The sequence below is a fragment of the Falco peregrinus genome, chromosome 1 (genome assembly GCF_023634155.1).
Source record: "Falco peregrinus isolate bFalPer1 chromosome 1, bFalPer1.pri, whole genome shotgun sequence".
In the NCBI taxonomy this organism is placed as follows: domain Eukaryota; kingdom Metazoa; phylum Chordata; class Aves; order Falconiformes; family Falconidae; genus Falco; species Falco peregrinus.
The window spans coordinates 67,284,294-67,304,841 of NC_073721.1; the positions used below are offsets into that span (position 1 = coordinate 67,284,294).

The 20,548-nt window shown below is 39.9% G+C and overlaps 1 protein-coding gene across 8 annotated transcripts in view; it reads right to left on the reverse strand.

Annotated features, from left to right (window-relative positions):
• MIA2 (MIA SH3 domain ER export factor 2) overlaps nt 1-17,924 on the reverse strand; it is a 42,349-nt gene extending 24,425 nt beyond the window's left edge. For 2 of the 8 annotated variants that reach the window (XM_027795951.2, XM_027795950.2), the window contains exons 1-14: nt 17,851-17,924; nt 17,628-17,765; nt 16,035-16,168; nt 14,633-14,719; nt 13,131-14,292; nt 9,184-9,399; nt 8,961-9,058; nt 5,738-5,869; nt 3,163-3,184; nt 2,967-3,055; nt 2,495-2,566; nt 1,699-1,809; nt 1,419-1,490; nt 889-993 (exon numbers count right to left, since the gene is read on the reverse strand). In XM_027795951.2, coding sequence (XP_027651752.2) covers nt 889-993; nt 1,419-1,490; nt 1,699-1,809; nt 2,495-2,566; nt 2,967-3,055; nt 3,163-3,184; nt 5,738-5,869; nt 8,961-9,058; nt 9,184-9,399; nt 13,131-14,292; nt 14,633-14,719; nt 16,035-16,168; nt 17,628-17,765; nt 17,851-17,872 — 2,460 coding nt within the window. In that variant the 5' untranslated portion in view covers nt 17,873-17,924. Of the gene's footprint in view, nt 1-888; nt 994-1,418; nt 1,491-1,698; nt 1,810-2,494; nt 2,567-2,966; nt 3,056-3,162; nt 3,185-5,737; nt 5,870-6,722; nt 7,019-7,410; nt 7,582-8,960; nt 9,059-9,183; nt 9,400-10,145; nt 12,924-13,130; nt 14,293-14,632; nt 14,720-16,034; nt 16,169-17,627; nt 17,766-17,850 lie in introns of those variants that run through there. The other 6 variants (XM_027795952.2, XM_027795954.2, XM_055793915.1 and 3 more) reach the window with 6 other exon arrangements.
• Nucleotides 17,925-20,548: the final 2,624 nt, after the last annotated feature.

Consider the following 20,548-nt stretch of genomic DNA (forward strand, 5'->3'; position numbering starts at 1 on the left):
AAGTCTGACATGCACAAGGTTTTGATGGAGAGGACTAAAGCACTCCCCAGCTTTTTATCAGACTGCTAAAAACCAACAGGCCTGTACTTCTCCTCCTTCCCCCCAACAAGATACCTATCAGGTTACTGTTCAGACAAGGAGATCACCAGTTAGGAAAATAAGCACATAGCCATTAAAAAACCCCAAACCACCCAACCCCTGCCCCACCCCAGCCCCAAAAGCATTCCATGGAACATTTAGTGTTCCGAGATATTTTTTGTTAGGAAAAAAAATAGAATAATTTCATTGTAAACCAGTTACTGCACAGGACAACTATTGGATACACTGAACTTTTTAAAATAATCAGCATTCTTTGGGATCTGGCTATGGCACGGAGGAAAATAAACAGCTAAAATTTGGGAAGGAACAGTCTTTTCTGTCCCTTTTTATTACCTACCTAACTTTTCATTAATTCATCCACAGTTGTACTACAGTAAGTTTTTTACCTGCCTTTTGCATACTCTGCAATTTAATTTCTGGATCAAGTATAAGCATTTTTGCTCTGCTTCTGTAAAAGATTCTAGCTGCAGACTTGCTCAAATCTTTCTGCTTTCCTCTAGGTCTCAGCAAAATTCTTGCTAGTCTTATATTACCACATGCTTTCTTCCTCACTCTATGCATGTTTCCCCACAATATTTCTCTAAATACTAATTTCTTTTTTATAACAGGACTATTTCAGACAAAGTTATTCCAACAATCATTTTAAAGCCATGTCCTCATCCTCATACCATTTCCTAGAACACTCAGGGGTATTAACAAACATGTTGAGGGTGAGCTCCTTGGAGAAATCATATTTACACAGCGTCATAAGAAAATAAAATATCGTAAGGATAACTAGGAAGAACCTACCTGTTTCTCACTTTCCTGAAGATGGCAGTTTTCATCTACTGCATCTTGAACGGATGTCTTGAGTCTCTCTGTATTAACCTGATACACTTTTAAGGTGGACTTGGCCTAAGTGAAATAAAACATGTTGTTTAAATAGTATAGGTGAAGATGTAAGCAGAGTCACAATGGTCATTTGACTTACTTTCTTAGGTTTTGCAGCTGCGTTCTATATTTTCCCATATTTTCCCTACAGTTTCAACAGTTTTTCCTGACTGTAGTTTTGCAACACTATATATCATGGTGGAGTAAGACAACAAAGAAAACACAAGGTAACTACTTCCCAATAAATGCCAATCACTATATGAAATTCGAAGTTGCTAAATCAAGTCACACAAAATTACTCAGCCTTATAAAGTATTTTGTTTTACACAGCATATTATTTCTGCACCCTTAATAGAAAAAAAAAACAAACAACCAAACCCCTAAACAGCAACTACGTGCAGAACAGAGAAATTGCAAAGATTTGAAAACAGAAACTTGACTGGACATACCTCATCAATTTGTGACTGTATAGATTTTGCTTCATTCTCTAAAGACTCCACTTTCTTCTGAATTTCAGCCACCTGAAAATTATTAGTTGTCATATAGCTTCTTCCACAGATTTGACCAAAAAGGACTAGGCAATTAATAAAGTCATTTTAATTTTCAAACTAAGAAGGTTCTACTACCAAATCAGTAAAAAAACCCCTTTTCTTCTCTGGTGTATTTTCCTTTATGGGTGTCATTTTTCTAATATGCTACAGGCAGTATGACAGGACTATTTATTCTTACCAAGTTATCATTTTCTGATTGCTTAGATTTTTCTTCTTCCAGTTCTTTTTCTAGATTTTCGATTTCTTGGTTGAGTTCCGAGTTTGACTTGTTCAGTTTCTCATGCATTTCCTGAATCAAGTTGTTTTGACAGTTAACATAAAACATTTGACATTAATTATATATGAAGACAAGTACATCTTAAATACGACAGCAACGTAAGTTTAACAAATTTCACCTTACCAAGGATAAATCGCAAAGTACTCTAGAGACTCTTGCATGCTAACAAAACCTGTACAGGATCTGAGGTGCAGAATGAAATCCATTTGGGGTTTTGTTACAAACATTTTATAAAGCCCATTAGGTATTTGATTCAATTTTCCAGAAATCTTTTACAAATCTGTTCTCAGTTTGAGGGATATAAACAATGTAGTGGTAGATTTTGTTTACATGTATGCTCCAGTAGCCTATAAAATATATTTGAATTAAATGTGATGTGAGAAAAAAATACTCCATGCACTATTCACTCTCCTAGAAACAGGAACAATTTACTTTCTAGAAAATGAAATACTGTCTAATATACCATTTGCTCTAATATCAATCACTTTTAATGTAATTGTTACAAAGCCATCTCATTTTAAATGCCTCACTTCTATATCATTTTCAGTAACTCAGGACTAAAGTAACAATGCTCTCAATGGAAACAATTAAGGTTTTGGGGTTTTGTTGGTTTTGGTGTGATTTTTAATAGTGGCAGCATTTTCCTGAAGTACTGCCTTAAATGGTAGAAATTAATAATTTGCACTTATCTTTTTACCTCAAAAAAAGATGTGTCTGTTGATTCTCTCATAACATTACCATCCTTCAGAGACAATTCTAAATCTTCAAACTGAAAAGGAAATACCTTACGTCAGAATGTACGTAAAGAACTGCTTAAATAATAGCATTAATTCATGATGCTCTAGTCTGAAACATAGCCACCATCTAAACATTCACAAATGCTCCTTGCTGGAAATCAGGAAAGCCTTAGCCCTAGTAGGTTATTCCAGTGACATAAAACAAAGACATTTTAAAATTGCTTCCAGTGAAATATATCATATTATGAGTTAAAAGGTAGAGCCTGCTAACACCTTGGTGCACTTAAAGGCACTGACAGGAAGAAGCAGTTAAAGAACCATTTTAAAAGCTTTTAAAGATCTTACTTTTAGGTAAGTGTAGTATTTTAAATACTTGATAAATAGAACCGTTTTCTGTGACACATCTGAAAGCAATTAAGTGAGGACCATTACCTCTTTTTTGCAAAGGCTGAGTTTTTCAAGAATTTTGCATTTGTCTTCAACTAGTTCAGCAATTTTATTGGCAAGCTGTTTTTCCCTTCCTAAAAAAAAGGCAGACAGTTAAGTGTTGCAACATCCAAATAATTAAAAGAAGAAAAAAAAGAAGAAAGCCATACTCCAAATAAACAGTATTAAAAAATACGCTTACCTACATAAAGTCGACTTCTAACCTGAAATTAAAAAAAAAGAATACTGAAAACATCTGGTCAATTACTCTTGCGTAGTATCTCAAAACTAATCTTTTAAGCTGTGGTTCCATATCAGTTTAACCATGAAACTTAAATGCAGTATATATAAATACAGGCTGCTGTTAAAAATGAGCAATTGCATCCTCTGCTCTTATTCCCTCCGTGGCTGTGTGTTTCCCCTGTCCTTCTCCCACTCTAATTAAAGAGAAAGAAGAAGGGAAAGGAGGATAGTTTTCACCTGGATCACTTTGACAACACACCTCTGACTAGTAATCACATAACCGTGAGTGCCAACACAAGGTGCTAGTGGATATGCACAGCCAAAAGATAACAAAAGGGGAGGGAGAGGGGAGCTCCACATGACAGCTCAGATGTAACATCCTATAAAGACACCCCCACCCCCCCACCCCCAATACATTATAAACACAACAGAGCAGCAGTAAGGGTACTACTTGATGGGCACCCTGCCCAGATGCAACTCAGTGGGAAGTGCCAAATCAGCAACTGCCACGTGGGGTCTAGTGCCCTAGAATCAAAATCTAACCAACTGTGGGATAGAATTGTCGCAAATGGCCTGGACAATGTGACAGACGCAGAACTTGGCTGAACCCACACAAAATTTACAACACAGCATTCCTCTCAAGGCTGGGCCAGGATCATGTGCTGAACATACAATGGGTCCCTCAGATTTTCCGTTTCTTCCTCATCTAAAACCATGGTAAGGCCAGGGAGTCCAAGTAATAGAAAAGGGAGGAGAAAGAAGCCAAACCAAGCCCCATTAGTTTTGAGTAAGTAACCACTAATTCTTCAAAGAGCAGTCAGTGTAGTTTTAAGAATGGATGACTGAAAAACCTATCATTAACTTCTGTAATATCTAATGCCTTGGTCACATGTGCAGGAGGAAAACAATACTAGGGGTACTGCTTGACTTATTTCAGCTGAAATGCCTCTTTCATACCACCTAGAAGGATGCTGCTAGAAAACAGAAGGAATGACCCGAATTACAGGTACATTAACTTATACAAATCCCCTTCCAAACAATCTGAATTGCTGCTGCAGAATAAGGTGGCATTTTTCCAGATCTGAGTTGATGTCAGAACCCTAAAAATGCAGTTGCTCAAATCTAAAAAACTAAACAGCTACACAACCTATCTTCAAACATGAGCATCATTACACCAAGCACCAAAATCACATTCTGTCTATTAAGAAGTATGTAAAAACTGGGGAGAAATTCAGAATACTGAATTATGGACAGTGACCCCATTTCGTTAGTAAGGAGAGTATGGTAGGCAGCTGTTATTACGCAGATCCTTACTTACTCACAATAGAAGACAACCCTTACCTCAAAAAACGTAATCTGATTTGTGCATTAAAAGGTTTCAGTACCGTGTTTCTCAAAGTCATCAGCTTAGTACTCACCAACAGCACACAGTAAATTGGTTCACTGTTCCGATAAACAGAAACAAGGTCACTGTCCAAAGTTTTAAAAGGTCTCCCTTGATGGGAATCCATCTGGATTGCTTTTGCTTAAAATTACCTTGAAAGACCTGAGCTGGCCTGGCTATAGCCAGGGTAGTCACAGAGACATCAATACACACAGCAATACATACGCCCTAGGGAAGACCTCTATACCCCGTGAAAATAATTTAAGGCTGACTTTGAAAGCCTGGTGTAGAAATTACAAAGGGACAGAAAAAGGAAGCCTTACTACAGTGAGTTTCATTGCATTTCCTCTAACGACAAGTCAGTCGGTACACCTCCAAACACCTACTGTCTTGACAAAACTGACTACTTCTCAATTTCTCTTTTAGAGGGATTCTAAATTCCATCACAACAGATTTAAAATGCTGAAACAGTATATATCTCGAACAAAATACCAACTTCAATTCAAACCATTAATGCACTCTACACAATCTGCATGTAATCTGAACACTTACTGTGCTGGTTTTGTCTGGGATAGAGTTAATTTTCTTCATAGTAGCTACTATGGGCTGCGTTTTGGGTTTGTGCTGAAAACAGTGTTGACAATTCAGGGATGTTTTCATTACTGCTGAGCAGTGCTTACACAGAATCAAGGCCTTTTCTGCTTCTCACACCACCCCTCCAGAAAGTAGGCCGGGGGTGCACAAGAAGCTGGGAGGAGGCACGGCTGGGACAGCCGACCCCAACCGAGCAACTTGATATACCATATGACAGCACACTCAGCATGTAACGCTGAGGGAAAAAGAAAGGAGGTGCCACGTTTGAAGTTGTCTCATTTGTCTTCCCAAGCAACTATTAGCTGTGATGAAGCCCTGCTTTCCTGCAGATGGCTGAGCACATGCCTGCCAACGGGAAGTGGTGAATGAATTCCTTGTTTTGTTTTGTTTTGCTTTGCTTGCACACACAGCTTTTGCTTTACCTATTAAGCTGTCTTTATCTCAACCCACAAGTTTTCTCACTTTTCTGATTATCTCCCCCATCCTGATGCAGGGGGAGCGAGCCAGCAGCTGCGTGGTCCTTAGCTGCCAGCTGCAGTTAAACCATGACACTTACTGACTGGTAACTTCTATACAGGAACAAGAGAATTGTAAAGGCTCCAACAATGCCAGCACAAATCACTATTTCCCACGGGAAACCGTACAGATCAGGACCAGGTCTCATGTCTTCAGGGAGTGAAGCCACAGCCTGAAAAACAACGTAAAAAGCTTCAACTAAAGGAAAACAGGTTAATATTTTCAACAGAAACAGACATTAAATGTTGACTTGGTTTACTTCCAAGGCTTGCACATCTATTTTTCCTCAGAACTCTGAGAAAATGGTTAACATAAGCCCTTGATTTTTAAATTATATGTTTACCAAGTGAAGAAAAAAAAAAAGAAAATAATAGTTCCAGCAAGATATGATGATGACTAGATAAGGCTCTTAAAACTTTTCCTTCAGAACCTAACACCTACGGTAAATTCTCCAGTGAGTTGTCTACATGTTTCACTGTTGGAAGAATCAATGCTAATAAGAATTTTATGATTTACTGGTAAAAAAATCTGCTCAACCAAGTTCAGTATGTTGGGTTTGTACAAACACAGTTAATGCTTCAACACATTTTAAACACTTAAATAACTCAGGTTCTATTTGCAAACGGATGTCACTACTTACTCAAAGATATAACCTGCTGAATGCAGCTCACGTACTACGTGTGCCCTCTGTTTAAGAAAGTGTTACTGTGCAGCAAAGCCTTAATCTTGATTTCTTTAATAAACCGGTCAGGCTGCCCCCATCTCAGGCCAAGAGGGGTGTGCGTGCGTGTGCCATCAGGGAGCCTTCGTGCCACCGCTTTGCCTTTTAGAGACCCCCATTATTCTCGACCCTGCGGCCACAGCTTCAGCAGGACGGGCGCGGCCCGGCCCCCCCGGCCCCGCCACAGGCCGGTGCGGGCCGCTTCCCTCAGGCCCCAGCCCCTCGCCGCCCCCTGCAGCGCCGTTTCCCCCCAACACCGCTGCACAAGCCGCCGGCCCCGGGCGGAGGCGGGTCCCGCACTCACCCTGCGAGCCCCTTCCAAGACCCAGCCGCAGTAGCGCTGCGCGCTCTCCCGCAGGCCAAGCCAGAGGCTGGCGGTGGCAACGTCCAAAGCATCGCCGCGGCCGCCGGCAGCCATCTTACCGCGGGCGGCCGCCCCGGCCCTCCGCCGCGCGGCCCCTTCCGCCTCGCCGCTTGACAACCGGCCTGTACCACTGCCGCCGGGCGGGGGCTGCAAACCACGGAGAGGGGGGAGCAGCGCGGGCACAAGTGGGAGCGGCCGGGGGGGCCCGAAGGGGGCGGCGGGCTGTACCACTGCCACAGGAGTGGGGGCGCAACACCACCACCGGCGGGAGGGAGCGGGAGATACCACCGCCGGGGGAGGTGTAAGTGCCATGGCGGCGGCGGGCCGCAGGCCTCACCGCTCCTCCTCGGCCCGGGGAGCGGGGTGCCTCCGGGCGCGGCTCCGAGCTCCAGAGCCGACGGGGCAGCTGGGCCGCAGGGGTGCCCTCCCCGGGGCAGCCCGGCGGCTCTGGGCTCTCCCGCACCTCTCCCGCCAGACCTTGCCTTCGCGTCACGGCCGCAGGCGGGAAGAACCGGCCGCTCCCCTCGGCGAACGCACGGCTCCGGCCCCCGCCCGCCGCACCAACGGGGCCCCGCTGGCCACGGACCTGCCCCCGCTCCCCGTCGGCGTTCTGCGCGGGGAAACTCACCTCCCCGCTGGAGCCTGCTGCGTCCATCCGCACCGTGTCTTTACAGAAATAAAACTTTTGAGGGCTAGACTCCCGGGGAGAGGCCTGGCTCCGGCCGGGGAGACGTGCCGCCTGGCCGCCCTGTGCCCACACCGGGAGCCGGCGCCGCCATTCGCCCGGCGGGAGGGCGGGGAGGGCAACAGGTGGGTGAAGGACCGGCGGCCGCTTGCGCAAGTGCCTTGTGTACGTGCGCAGCCGGTACCGCGCCCCACGGCCGCCGGGGTACCGCGCCTCACGCTCGGGGCAGTTCAATATAATTTAACCTAGTTTTCTTCAGCTGAGTTTGTTACAAATCCATCGTACCGGGGCTGCTGATACACAAATGCACGGGAAGATGCGAGGAACGGTAGCTGCAATGCCACCTGGCAATGGGTTCTTTATCATCATTCACCAGGGCTGTTTTTGTATTCTTTTTTTCCATAACTATTTTTCCACATGCACCCTTTTTTCCCCCAACATACACTAATTCTATTTTTGAAGTGCAAGGTGAGCGACTTGCCTGCAAAGCTGGTACCAACTAAGAGACAATGATGGGCAGAATGTGCAAGTGCCTTTTTTGGCCGTATCAAACAATGCAAGAATGATTTTGGCCATACAGTGAACTATCAATGAGTATTGAAATCCAGTCTGGCTCATGAGAGGGGGAAAAAAAAAATCCTTCAGTTTTCCTGTCCTAGGCTGCAATTGAGCAGCATTTACATTTAGCATTTACATGGCCAGAGTCTATGTAAGTACACTGGAAATCGGGAACAAATGTATGTGGTTCTTAAACATCATTTATCCAATCTAAACAAAGTTAAACCAAAGTACCAAAATTAATGAATTTTACCATATACCACTTCACCTGATATTACTCTTCGGTTTAGAGGGGACAGTGCAACAACATCTACCTTTTCTCACATTCCTGTGGCCACATTGTTGCCTATGCAGTTATGTCCAGTACTGTCCACCTTCACTCTGTTCCTACATTTTGATACTTAAAGACATCCCCATAGCAATCATAATCCCATTTTGTATCTTACATATTTGCTTAGAAAATTATTTTTTAAATGCAACTATGAACTATGGGAATATTTGGGAATCAAGGCTTTGAAATTACCTTTTAATGGAATTATTCTGGTTATTTTACCTATTTAACACAAACTTTCTAAGTCCAAGCAAATTTAGTCAGTACTGTTATGGGAACTGGAGGGAGCTGTGAGTTTCATGTAAAAAACCCACACCAAATGCTGGTATTTTGACCACAAAAGTGTTTTCCTGGCTGTTCTGTAAAAAAAACCCCAGCACGCTAAGCTCATCAGATACTGCAGTGCAAACTCTAGAGGCAGATGAACAGTAGCTAACCTGACATTTTCTTATTCTATCTCATTTAGGTTCTCAGATACCCTCAGAAGCAAGGGGAAGGGTTTTTTTTCCTTTCTTTTTCTAGGGGCACTTTGTTGCAGAACACAACCAATAACTGGCTTAATTTTGCACTAATGTCAACATTGTATCACATAAAGAACTCTTACCTTTTTGATAATACTTGCGAATGCTGAAAATACAGATTTTATTGATTCCCTGATCTCAAGAGCATTTAAGCAGAGAAGTATCTGATATATCCAGCCTCCTGGTTTGTTCATAAGGGGGGAAAAAAAAAAAAAAAGGTTTTACATTACAATTGTCAATATAATTCCAACCTTCTTTTTAAGATTGCAGGTTTATTTTCCTTAAAATTAAGAAACTTAAACTTACCATTACTTGGAACATAGTTCTGGATGGCATCTGAGAAAGGCTTTTTGACATCAAATGGGAAGTCAGCTACTGAACTGTCCATTTTTTCTTCAGAATTTACTGCAAGAATTGCTATTGCTTTTGAGTGTTGGTCACTGTCACAGTCCTTGTCTGCAGCTGCATTCATTTCATACTCCTCTGGTGTTTCTTCTAGCAGCTTTCTTCTAGTGCCTATTCCTGCAAATAATTGTGAAAGGAAGTCATGTTTATTTTCAAAGGATTCAACTTACAGGCTTTTATAAGATATTAACCTCTACAGAGGTTTTTTATTTTTATTTTCCTCAACTTAAAGCCAAACACTGGACCGTTTACATTGGAGTAAAAATATGCTATGCATTTATGATTGAAGAAATGCTTGTTCAAACAAACTGGAAAAAGCTTTACAAAAAGAACAATTAAAAATGTGATGTAGGATTAAAGATTAACAACTTTCCACAGTCTAACACACTTCACTGTGAAATACAAGAAACTACAGGCATGCTTGTGCAGAAGGCACCCAACTTCCTCAGTTTCAGTGACTTGGAGCAAATTGCCTGATGCCAATGAAATACCATTTTCAAAAAACCCCACACTTTGCTTGGCCGATGTGAGAAAATAAAAATAAAATTAAAAATTAATTAATTTTTTAATTCTATGCTTCAAGCCAGTACTGGCCAAAGATACACATCACAAATAATAGTCCAATAGTCAAAAGTGAGGAAGAGTAACTGGCTCTTAACTGCTACCATTGCATTAACTAAATCTGCACTATTAGATCCTCAAAATATCATAAGTAAGTCATTAACTACTATTAGTTAGGTGTGCTACCACTTCATTTCCAATCACCAGAAGGAGACAGTGTTGTAGCTGTTGTATTTTTTTCCCTCAAACGAAGCACATTTTGTTCTTGCTACATCACTGATAGGGAAGCATTAGCCCAGTACCTTTAGCTGCAATTTGGGCTGCACACTTAATTGTTATAGCAGACAAAAGCTCTGGCAGCTCTAGAGGAACATTCCTTTTTTCCATACATTTTTCTTGCCCAATGTTGAAATTGCGCCCCTTTGTGCAGACACAATCACCTGTTTCCTCTGCAAAGTGTTGTCCTTATGTGAGTTAAGCTGTGATTTCGAAGAATCTTTTCAAATTGCTGGTGCAGCTGCATCAGTTTGCTTCCCTTGCAGAGATGCTCTGCAGGTTGCTTAGTATCTTAACTTTAAATAAAATTGTTGGAATGTAATCCACAGGTTTGGTAAATCTGAGTGTTTCTCATACAATATTTGCCTGGTTTTCCTTGGGTTTGGGAACGTGAACTCTGTCTGCCTTACTATGGTTTTGCCAGTTTGCTTGTTTTTGCTGGATTCTGCAGCAGTATTTTTTCCAAAATGCCAAGCTGTCCTTCCTCAAATTTATCTTGCATTATTTCTAAATTGATTTAATAATTTTCTGCATCTTCTGCAGATTTAGTAGTATCTTTTTCTTGTTCAGATTCCTTTTCTCTTAACTCCGTCTCATTCTTCTGTGTAGCATGTAATTCTACCAGCCCCAGTGTCATCCCTATTTTCATTTGGGTTTTTTTTTGACAAAACATGCATCCTCAAACTCTTTTTCTATAGGCTTAATTATTAGTTTTACTAAATATATTTTCAAAGAACCCTGATGGTCTAGTAAAAATACTATCCGGAACCCTTTCTGTGAGAATATGATTTTTATTGTTTACGTTCCTGGACTTGAACTCTCTTTGATTTTCAGATTCTTTCTTTTTTTCTTTCTGCCTCCTATCTTGTTTTAGTCACAGCAATTAATTTTTCAGTATTATTCAGTTACAACAGTGTCTTCTTTTTCAACATGTACTTTATCAGCCAGGTTTCTGAGCAATCCCAGGTTTCCAAGATCTAATTAATCTGGTTTTTTTTAATAGCAATCTGAATTTCTAGTTTGAGGAGATACTAATTGGACATGCTATATTTTTTTTCTTTAAATTTGTCTTCTATTGTAGAAAGCTTCTAGGGTAAAAGTTCATACTCAGTCAGGCTAATACCATGTGACTGCTCTGTTGCTTTTGTTGTTAATACATTTTCTTTATAATTTTTTTTTTTTTACTTGAATTCAGTTGAAGACTTTGGTATTATTTTGTCTTTTGATGATGTGTTCCAAAACGGTTTCATTTTCTATGTATTTGTATCTTGCACTGTTGTAATGGCCTGATGTGCCTAAATCTGATGTTACAGAATAGTCTTTTCTTTTACTATATCACATGTAATTTTTGTATTTCTTTCTAAGATCTGGATTAGGACTGTCCTCTGACCCATTCTTTGGTACCAGAAGCTCATGTTGGGAGCGTGAATCTTCCTGTGTTATTTCTGCTTCATCTTTCTGATGTTGCATGTTTATAGGAATTTTTTCAGTTTGTAGCTTCTCTCCTGAGAGGCAAGAGCACCAAGTGTTGTCCTGTCCTTTACTAATCTGGTAGATTTTGTTGGGTTTTGGTTTGTTGTTTTGGTTTTTTTTTTAATTTTTATTCTGTTATTTTGCACTGCCAGCTGAAGAGAAAGATGATTCTTTTTGGAGGTATAACTGTCACCTCATTCATTATGTTTGGCTTCAGTTTCTTTTCATAATAGTATTTTATTGAGGCTTAAATTGAGGCCTTTTTTATTATTATTATGGAAGCTTAGTTCTTCTATTCTCAGCAAGCAAGTTTTACCTTCCATTCTGAAACTCTGTAATTCTCCAAGTGACCAGTTTCTTCAGAAGTTTTGGTGCCTGTTAAACTGAAGCCACTAGATGAGGGGTAAGGAGAGAAATGTTGGTCTGCAATCAGTTCTTGGGACTCCTCAGATTTCTGATCCTGTTCATCATTCAAAATATCCTGACTGAAATCTTTGATGATGTTTTCATAAAACCCTAGTGGGTCGTTTTTGTTCCCTGGTTAGTGAATTTTCTCTTTTATGTCATCATCCATTTTGAACTGGCTTTTTGATACTGAATTTTGATCTGTGTCACATCATTTGACTGGTTCTCAGATGTTTCCAAAGTAAGACTTTGTTCGCTGTCACATGGGTCTTCTCGATGCCCAGATGATTATCTGCAGTTCCTGGTAGTTCCCTATAACTTGGTAATTTGTTTTCTGAATTTAGAGGTTCTTGTATACAAGTGTTGAGGTTATTTTGTTCTTTTTGCACTGTTTCAACTGTTTCCATTTTTTATTCTCCCTGCAGATGAGGTATAATTTCCACTGTATTTTCAAAATTCAATTTTGAAGGTAAATACAGAGAATCTTTGGAGACAGAGTCATTATAATAACCTTTTATATTGGTGTTTTCCTGACCTTCACTACTCTTAGAAACATCATCTTTAGCACTGGAGTAACTAAACAAGGGTACATGCTGTCTTTGAGATACTTCAGGTTGCACTTCAACAGATAAAATCTGGAAGCATCACTATTACTAATTTGACAAAATGTTTTGCTTTTCCATGACTGCATTCATTATTTTGCACAGCTAGCGAGGAACACATTGCTTTCTTGGATTGCACCCTCATCTTTTCAGACAACTGCTCGCTAACTCTCTGATTTACTTGTTATTATTTCCTTGTAATATTTCATTGTGGTTTTCAGTTTGAGGGGCTTCTTCACTTAAAAAATATCTTTTTTTTTTTATCATAATCTTGCAAATTCTGCACTTGGTCTTTTTTGGCTGTTGAATTCTGAAACTCTGTCTGCAAAACGACTAAAAGAGAAGGAATGGTTCTGTTCTTCAGCTATGTCAGGATTTTCTTCTGTATTTTTTGTGTCTGAGGGATCACAGTTTTGAGGTGGGCTAGGAGAAGAAGAAATATGATCTGATGCAATTGTTTATGTGCCTGTTGATTATCATACTTGTCCATGTTATAATTAATAAAACTATTAGAGGTATTTGTATACCAACCTGAATGGTCATGTCTGCTGTCTGACTCCTGGTTTCTCTTTTTTGCTTCAGTGTTTTCCAGCAGTTGGCTTTTTGATACAAAGTCTTGTTCTGAACTGTGAGGTTCTATTGGCTTCTCTTTGTCACCTGTTAGTATATCAAAAGAGGATTCTCCACTACTTGACATGCTTTTGGTGTCTTTAAGGGTATGCACACTTGCTGGTATCTCCCCAGGATTTGGCATGTTACTGTTTGAATCTGTTATTTCTTGTGCATTCTTCTCTTCATCTTCTTCATCTGTCACTGCTTTAACCATCTCTTTTGATTCTTTGTCCATGTGCGATTCTTCCTGGTCTATAGTCTGCACTTCTTCATCCTTATTTGCTTCATCCTCTGTTTCTCTGCTTTGCTGGTCTTCCATTGCAATTGTATCTTTCTCAGCAAGGCCAAAATTAAGAATATTACTTAAATCCAAATTAAACCAATTCAGTTTGGATTCTTGGCTTTCGCTCTTTTCTCCTTCTGTCAGTAACTCTGTGACTGTTGTTTCCTGTTCATTATTGGAGTGTCCAGGCACACCAGAAACATCATTGATTGGTGATTCATTTTTTTCTGATGCCAAACCAATGTCCACATTTTTGTCAGCAAAATACAGAAGGTCTGTCAATCCACCTTGAAACCAAACAGATGCTGGGGGTTCTTGTTCCTCCTTGTCATTTGGCTCCTGTAAGTCATTTTCAGCAGTTACCAATATTTTTCTGCCTCGGTATGTATTTTCTTCCAAAGATTCAGTAATGGCTGTTAAGGGCTCTTCATCGCTTTTACTTCCCATGGTAAACCATCCTGCAATCCAACTGGACTGAGCTGGAATGGTCTCTAGTGGGAGACTGTTTTGCATTTCTTGCTCTTCGGTATCATCTTTTCTGTTCTCATTTTTTCTAACCAACTTTTTGCTTGCCGACTCCTCCTGAGTGTGAGATTCTGTGGAATCATTTTCAGAAACCGATTCAGCTCTTTCTTCCTTTTGCATGGAGTCTTTTGTATGTTTGAAGAGTTCATCTTCCTGCAGCTTTGATTTGGCATCAGATGATGAATATTCTCTTTCTTTGTTGTGACCATGTGATGTGCTATCTTCATTTTCAAGAGTGTACTTATCTCCGTGAAGACAAAGGAAATCAGTTTCCTAAAAGAACAATATTAACTTTTAAAATGTCTTCATGTGTAATTTTCTACAGTACTGTGTAGCACAGCATTATATCTTTATTCTCTTTCTGTGTAGTTACATGTGTGTGCAGCTTTACATAAGGGACTGGAAGTAATCATATTATTCCTAATGGTTCTATATAATTAATTAAATAAAAATTATTTTAGAGGACAATAAACATGTAAATGGAACAATAATGAAAAAAATATGGTTTGAATTATCTGAAATAAAATATGCATCGACACTTGAATTTCTAACTGAATATTAAAATTTTCAGTCGCTGTGAACTACATTGGAAAATCTGGTGATGTTGGTTTACCCTAGTGAGCACTTCAACTTCTTCCACGATAAAAACTTCCTCAACCTTCACAGCATCTTTTGGGAAATATCCAAAATCCTTTCCTTTCTGTAAAAAATATAAAAGGAATGAGAGTATTTAAACTTCAGTGATACGTTAGTGCTTGCATATGTTCTAGAAAAGTACAAATAATAAGTTTCTAGGGCTTCCCCCTACCCCTTCATTTTGTTTGGTCAAAAGATTGATTTATTTTTTCTTCAAAAAAGTGTTCCATTTGCCGTGTCAGAGAGCAAGGGAAAGTATATTACTCCATCCTGTTATTTTCTGTATTATTTTTATGAAGAAGTCTTTGTGCAGAACCAAACCAGTAGCCTTAACACTGCTGCAACTGAAGTCAGTGTTGTGTGCACAGGTGGTGTCCACCAGCTCCTACTAAAATTGGCTGCAAATTTCCCATTGAGTCCACCGGGAGAAAAATTGTGCCTTAATAATTAATGACCCATAATAAGTTACGAGAAAAGTAGGATATGAAATTCAGGTAAGAGGCCAGCTGAAGAGAAAACGGTGAAAAAAGATGGCAATTATATACAAAATAATGCACATGTTGATGGTAATGCCCAAAAGAATCAAGTAAGGTTCGGTCTGACTAAGAAGTCAACCACTGGCTTTACATCAAAGCATTGTACATAGCCTTTAATGGAGCAATACATCTTGGAAAGCAAGAAAGAGTGAGGTACCTGCAAAAATACTCTTGGATGAAAAATGGAAGACAGAATTTCACTGTTAAACAATAAATGTGATAGATCTTTTACAAAAAAAAAAAAAAAAAAAAAAAAAAGCCTACCAGTATCTTCTGGTTTTGAACCACTTGCACCGTTTTATTAGCAGTTGGATTTGAATCAGCGTATCTGTTCCTTCTTAGATATAACATAACCACATGGCTGTTGTAACTACATTGCCAGTTGTTCCAAATCAAATACGTGTGGTAACCTCTCTGGGAACTTTTGCTGGGCACTGAACTGTGAAGTCAGGTCCCAATACTGGATTGCTGATTAAACAACTGTAAAACCTTCTTACCCACAGACCCTTACCTACCCATAGGTAGGTACCTGACCTGATAGACCTGTGTGTTTTTAAGGGAACCAGATGAAATCATTATAGCCAAATCACTAGATGAGGGAGACTGGAAACTTGGATTGTGATCTTGACTTTGTCACTCTGTGAATGATCTTTGCCAAGGTTTGATTTTTCTTTTCTATATGAAGATAATAACCCATCTCCCAAGCACTGTGTTGATCCATGACTGGCTAATATTACAAAAAGAGATGGAAGATCTCTGGAAGCAAGCAAACTGCAGTTGTTATGCTATTATTATGCTATCTAAATTATTTATGGCAAAAGTCTTTCAGATTGAAGTACTTACACTTCCTGTCCACAAGTTTTCATTTTTCCTTGAAAGTTTGGAGTATACCATTATCTCTTCCCCTGTTTTGAAGTTAAGATACCGGCAGTCAGGCCCTAAGTAGTCTGTAGTGGCTTGAACTCTGCTCATTGCCGCTGCAATAGCATGTGGAAAGAAAGAAAGAAAGAAAGAAAGTATAGCAACCATTTTGTCTGAAGTCCGATAGGTTACTGAGGAAGTCTGATATATAAAAATACATTAAAATGTTTGTTAATACACCAATATGTGCTTTGTTATGATACTAATCCATTTATATCATCAAGTGGAAAACAACGAATGGAAAAAGCAGCCCTGTCCTGTTTTCTTTCTTGTTTGCTACAGGCATCAAGGAGAAAAGGCCTTGTTCTATACGGGCACTTCCCAGTCCTCACTCAGCCAAGCTTTCAATGCTGAGATGCCTGTGGAGAATTAGCAAGTTCAACTACTAAAGCCAGATCTAAACAACTAAGAGATATTTCCCAGGGATATTTATAGTTGTCTGATTTAGAGAGTCTTAAGTTAAATCTAGTAATTATTTTAGGGATGTTGTCCTCCCTTTTGAATATATTTATCTTATGGAGACAATAGGTAAGTTTAAGCAATATAAACCTTAAACACACTGTCAAAACCAAAGTTTCCAATTCAATTTGAATGACTTTAAATTCTCTGTCTCCGCCCCTTTCTCCCCACCAAAACCACTACTGATGTGCTCTGGGCAGTCTGGAGCCTGTTCCACAAAAAGAGACACCTCTGCGCATCCAGAACCTGCCGAGGTCAGTGTGGCTCCACCAGGATAACGAAGATCAGAGGAAATCTAAGGTCTCTCCCTCTTCAGGACAAGCTACCCGCATTGAAAGTGCAACAAGTAAGGCTGCCAGACCAATGGAGGCAGCTTAGAAACAGCTTCAATTACATATGCTTACGACAGGTATCACAATGGTAATCAATGGATAATAAATGGTGCATTATTTATTGCTGCCCACTTGTGATTCAGTGGCTCCGCTTGCTGCAGAGATATTTACTCCACGGGAATTCCGTAACTAGTTACAGCTCTTACTGCATGGCAAAGAAGAAAAAATAAGTAAAGGGGAAATATTAACAGGGCCTTTTGTAGGAAGGATTACCAAAAAATGAGACCAAACAGTTTGCTTACAGTAGAAAAAAACAGAGTTTTACTGAATGGGCTGTGAATGTACTAAAGCCACAAGACATATAGTCTTCTTTCTCAGTTTGTAACCTACTATTTTTTTTAATTCCTTTTGTACCTGTAAAGAATGAGTTAAAACTACTTTAAAGCTGCTTTACGCTGCCCGTTTTGAGGAAACAGAAAAATTAGCTGTTCAAGAGTATTACTGAACTTTGGTCTTTACATACTTACACAATGCGATCCAGCAAGTATTTTTTTCTTTCTGTTTGAAAAGTTCAAGCCAGTTGCTCATAAACTTAGTATATTGACAACAAATATTTTCTATGGCTACTCATTTTCAGTCTGTTTCATTGCTAATTTTGACATTACGATTTGTAATAGCTGCACATACACCATAGACTCCTTTTGAAAAAAACTTTGTTACTTACTCTCACATTCCCGATCACCACACTTCTTCCATTCTGAAAGTACCTTTGTACAGTGCAGACTTGTTGAAAATGAAATTACTAGCAGCAAAATTCTCTGATCCAAGATCCTTGACATTTTAAACCTAGAACACACTGAAACTGTAGAAATTGCATCTATGTGCGATTAGCAAGAATTTTCTACTTAATTTTTCTTAGCTTAACAAAACATTGCAAAGAAACTTACAATCCCGTTTTCCTTCTCTCATCCGCTTAAACAGAACTATGCTAACCTGCTAACAATCTGCACAGTCAGGTGTCCTGATTATATGCATAAGTTTAATAATTAACTATCTTCTGATAGTTAGACTGATGTTTGAATACAAAGAAACTAGTTCTGGTCACATAAAAACTTAGCCCCCATCAGCTAGGTTCTTTTGTACTGAGTTGGTGAAAGACTGTGTTAGGGGAAATTCAACAAACAATTGTTTTAGGATTTTTTCCAGATTATGAATGCATTTTTAATACACATCTTCCATCTGATTTTAAGATGGACTAGCCATTTTATGCATATATTGCTTTGCATGATTGCTAATATAGGTACTAAAAAATTTCTAGCTTTTTGTTTTGTTTAATAAACTATATTTTGTGTGCACTGATATGTTTTGGATTATTTATAGGAACAGAATTTTTTCCCACATACTCTTTTGGAGTTTTCTCACACACACTGGATGCCAAGTAAAATCCTTTAGCATGGGGAATACTTACTCTACTCTGAATTTTTTTAAAGGTGCTTGGCAGTTTTCAGCCTCTTAAGACAACTAGAGAATCCATATGCCATCTCCACAAATATCACAGAGCAATTTATCAAAGCTGAGCAGATGATCGTTCCTGCTTTTTAAGGAATACCCTCTGTTTCTTAGCAACCTGTTATCCAATATGGAGTTATAAATAATGTTTTCTCAAACACAGGTTATGCTTTAAAGCATTAATTACGCAGGGAGTTGTACACTGGTTATGTAGGTATGAAGTTGTGCTATAGATGAAAACTTGCAGAGAGGTTTGTGTTAGAAGTAAGCTTTGCTTCAGAGGGCTCACGTCATCATCTCACACTTCCTTGGTGACCTTAACACAGTACGTCTAATTTATCTACACAACAGGGGCTTCGCCCTTCCTTTCCCTCCCTCCTGCATGAGGCAGCCTCCTCTCCCTCCCTTCTTGATAGCACCCCAAGCCCTGCCTCCCTTCCCAGCCTGATATTTGCCCTCGCATGCTTCCTAGTAGGCCTGCCCCTCCTTTGGTCCTGAGCACGACTCACACAGAATTTGTTCTGCTTTCTCTTTCCATGAATTTAAGCTGTATCCTACTTGCAGCATAGGCTCCCCCACCCTCCTGCTCCACAACTCCAACCTGCCATGCGCTGGCGCTTAGCCTCATCCAGCCAGCAAACAGCCTGGAGGCTGGGAGAGGGCACAGTGTGAGCCCGGGTCATGTTAACCAGCAATGTCCGGCAAACAAAAAAAATCAGTGTGGGTGACATATCCTCCCGTTGCAATCTAACACTTTGGCCCCTTCCTTTGCCACGTGACCCGGTAGTCAGACAGACCTATCCTATGACCAGCTGCCTCTGCTGTTAGGTAATCCACCGGAGAGCTGCCTTGTGCACCAGGCAGAATACGCTATCGATTGGCACCCCACACTCGCTCCTGACTAGTGTTGATGCAGCCCCATCCCCAGCATCAACATCCCCCTTCACTTCCCTGGATCCTGTGTTACTTAGAGGGTCAGTAATCCGGGACCTTCCTTGGGGTCCAAGCAGCTAAAACGTGACAAACAAAAAAAATGGGTGAGCAGAAAAATTAGACAGGCTTTTTTTTTTTTAATTCTTCTTCTCATTCCCAAGTCTCTACAGATTAGGACAGATTGGTAAGAAGGAATATACAAGAAATATACAAGAAACATATACTGGGAGGACTCTATATGTATACTAAGTATATTGTGCAATATCAAAAAAAGGACACTTCTTTCCCACTAAGATTAACAACTGGTCTTTCATAACGTTGCACACCAACCACGGAACGTGGGGCAAAGCCCAGTAATGGGCCTAGAAAGGCCAACAGCCCCTTTTTGAGCCTGGTAACATGGATCCCATTCACCTAAAAATGGAAAAGCCAGGTATTCTGGCACTTAATATTACATACTTAAGCAAGTTTGTGGGGGAAAGCAAACTATCCGACCCACACCTTGAGATCTGCATGTTATTACTATGTTTGTCGAAACAGCTCTGAAAAAGACTCTGACTTGAGTTTCGTATGGACGCCTAGAACTAATTCTCAAGTCTTTATATGGAGATAAAATCTTGCAGCTCATCTTAGCTACTCAGTTTAATCTGCATCTGCAGTTTTCAGGTTATTCTGGGCACTGCTCAGTGTCCCTTAGTCTCAACAATCATTCTTCTAGGTTTGAAGCTGTTAAAAGCCTGATAAGCATTGCTCTGATCTCTGTTCCTCTAGTAACTTCAATAATAAATCATATTTATATAAAATATTCTTTCCTTCTAGGTGCAAATCCTGTACTGGCAGACATTATACAAGTGTAACTTCTAATCACCTTTGAACTAGAGTCAAAGAGTAAGATTTGTGGAGTTTATCACAGGTGGCTTCCAAAGGACAAAGTTGAAAGCCGTACAGCAGATAGTGAGAGCTTTCTGTTCTGCAGAACTGAAGCAACAAATGTGGGGACTACTACACTTACAAAGACAAACAACGCTAATGAAAAAAGTAAATGGTATAGAGTCAGTGCATAGCATAAAAGCTCTAAAAAACCCCAAACAAACAAACACCCCCCAAACATCCCTCTGAAGTTATACTTAAGGGTAGAAGGGACCATGTGATGGAAGCCTCCACAAGACAGGCATAGAGCATACATGGTACGTTGCCCACTCA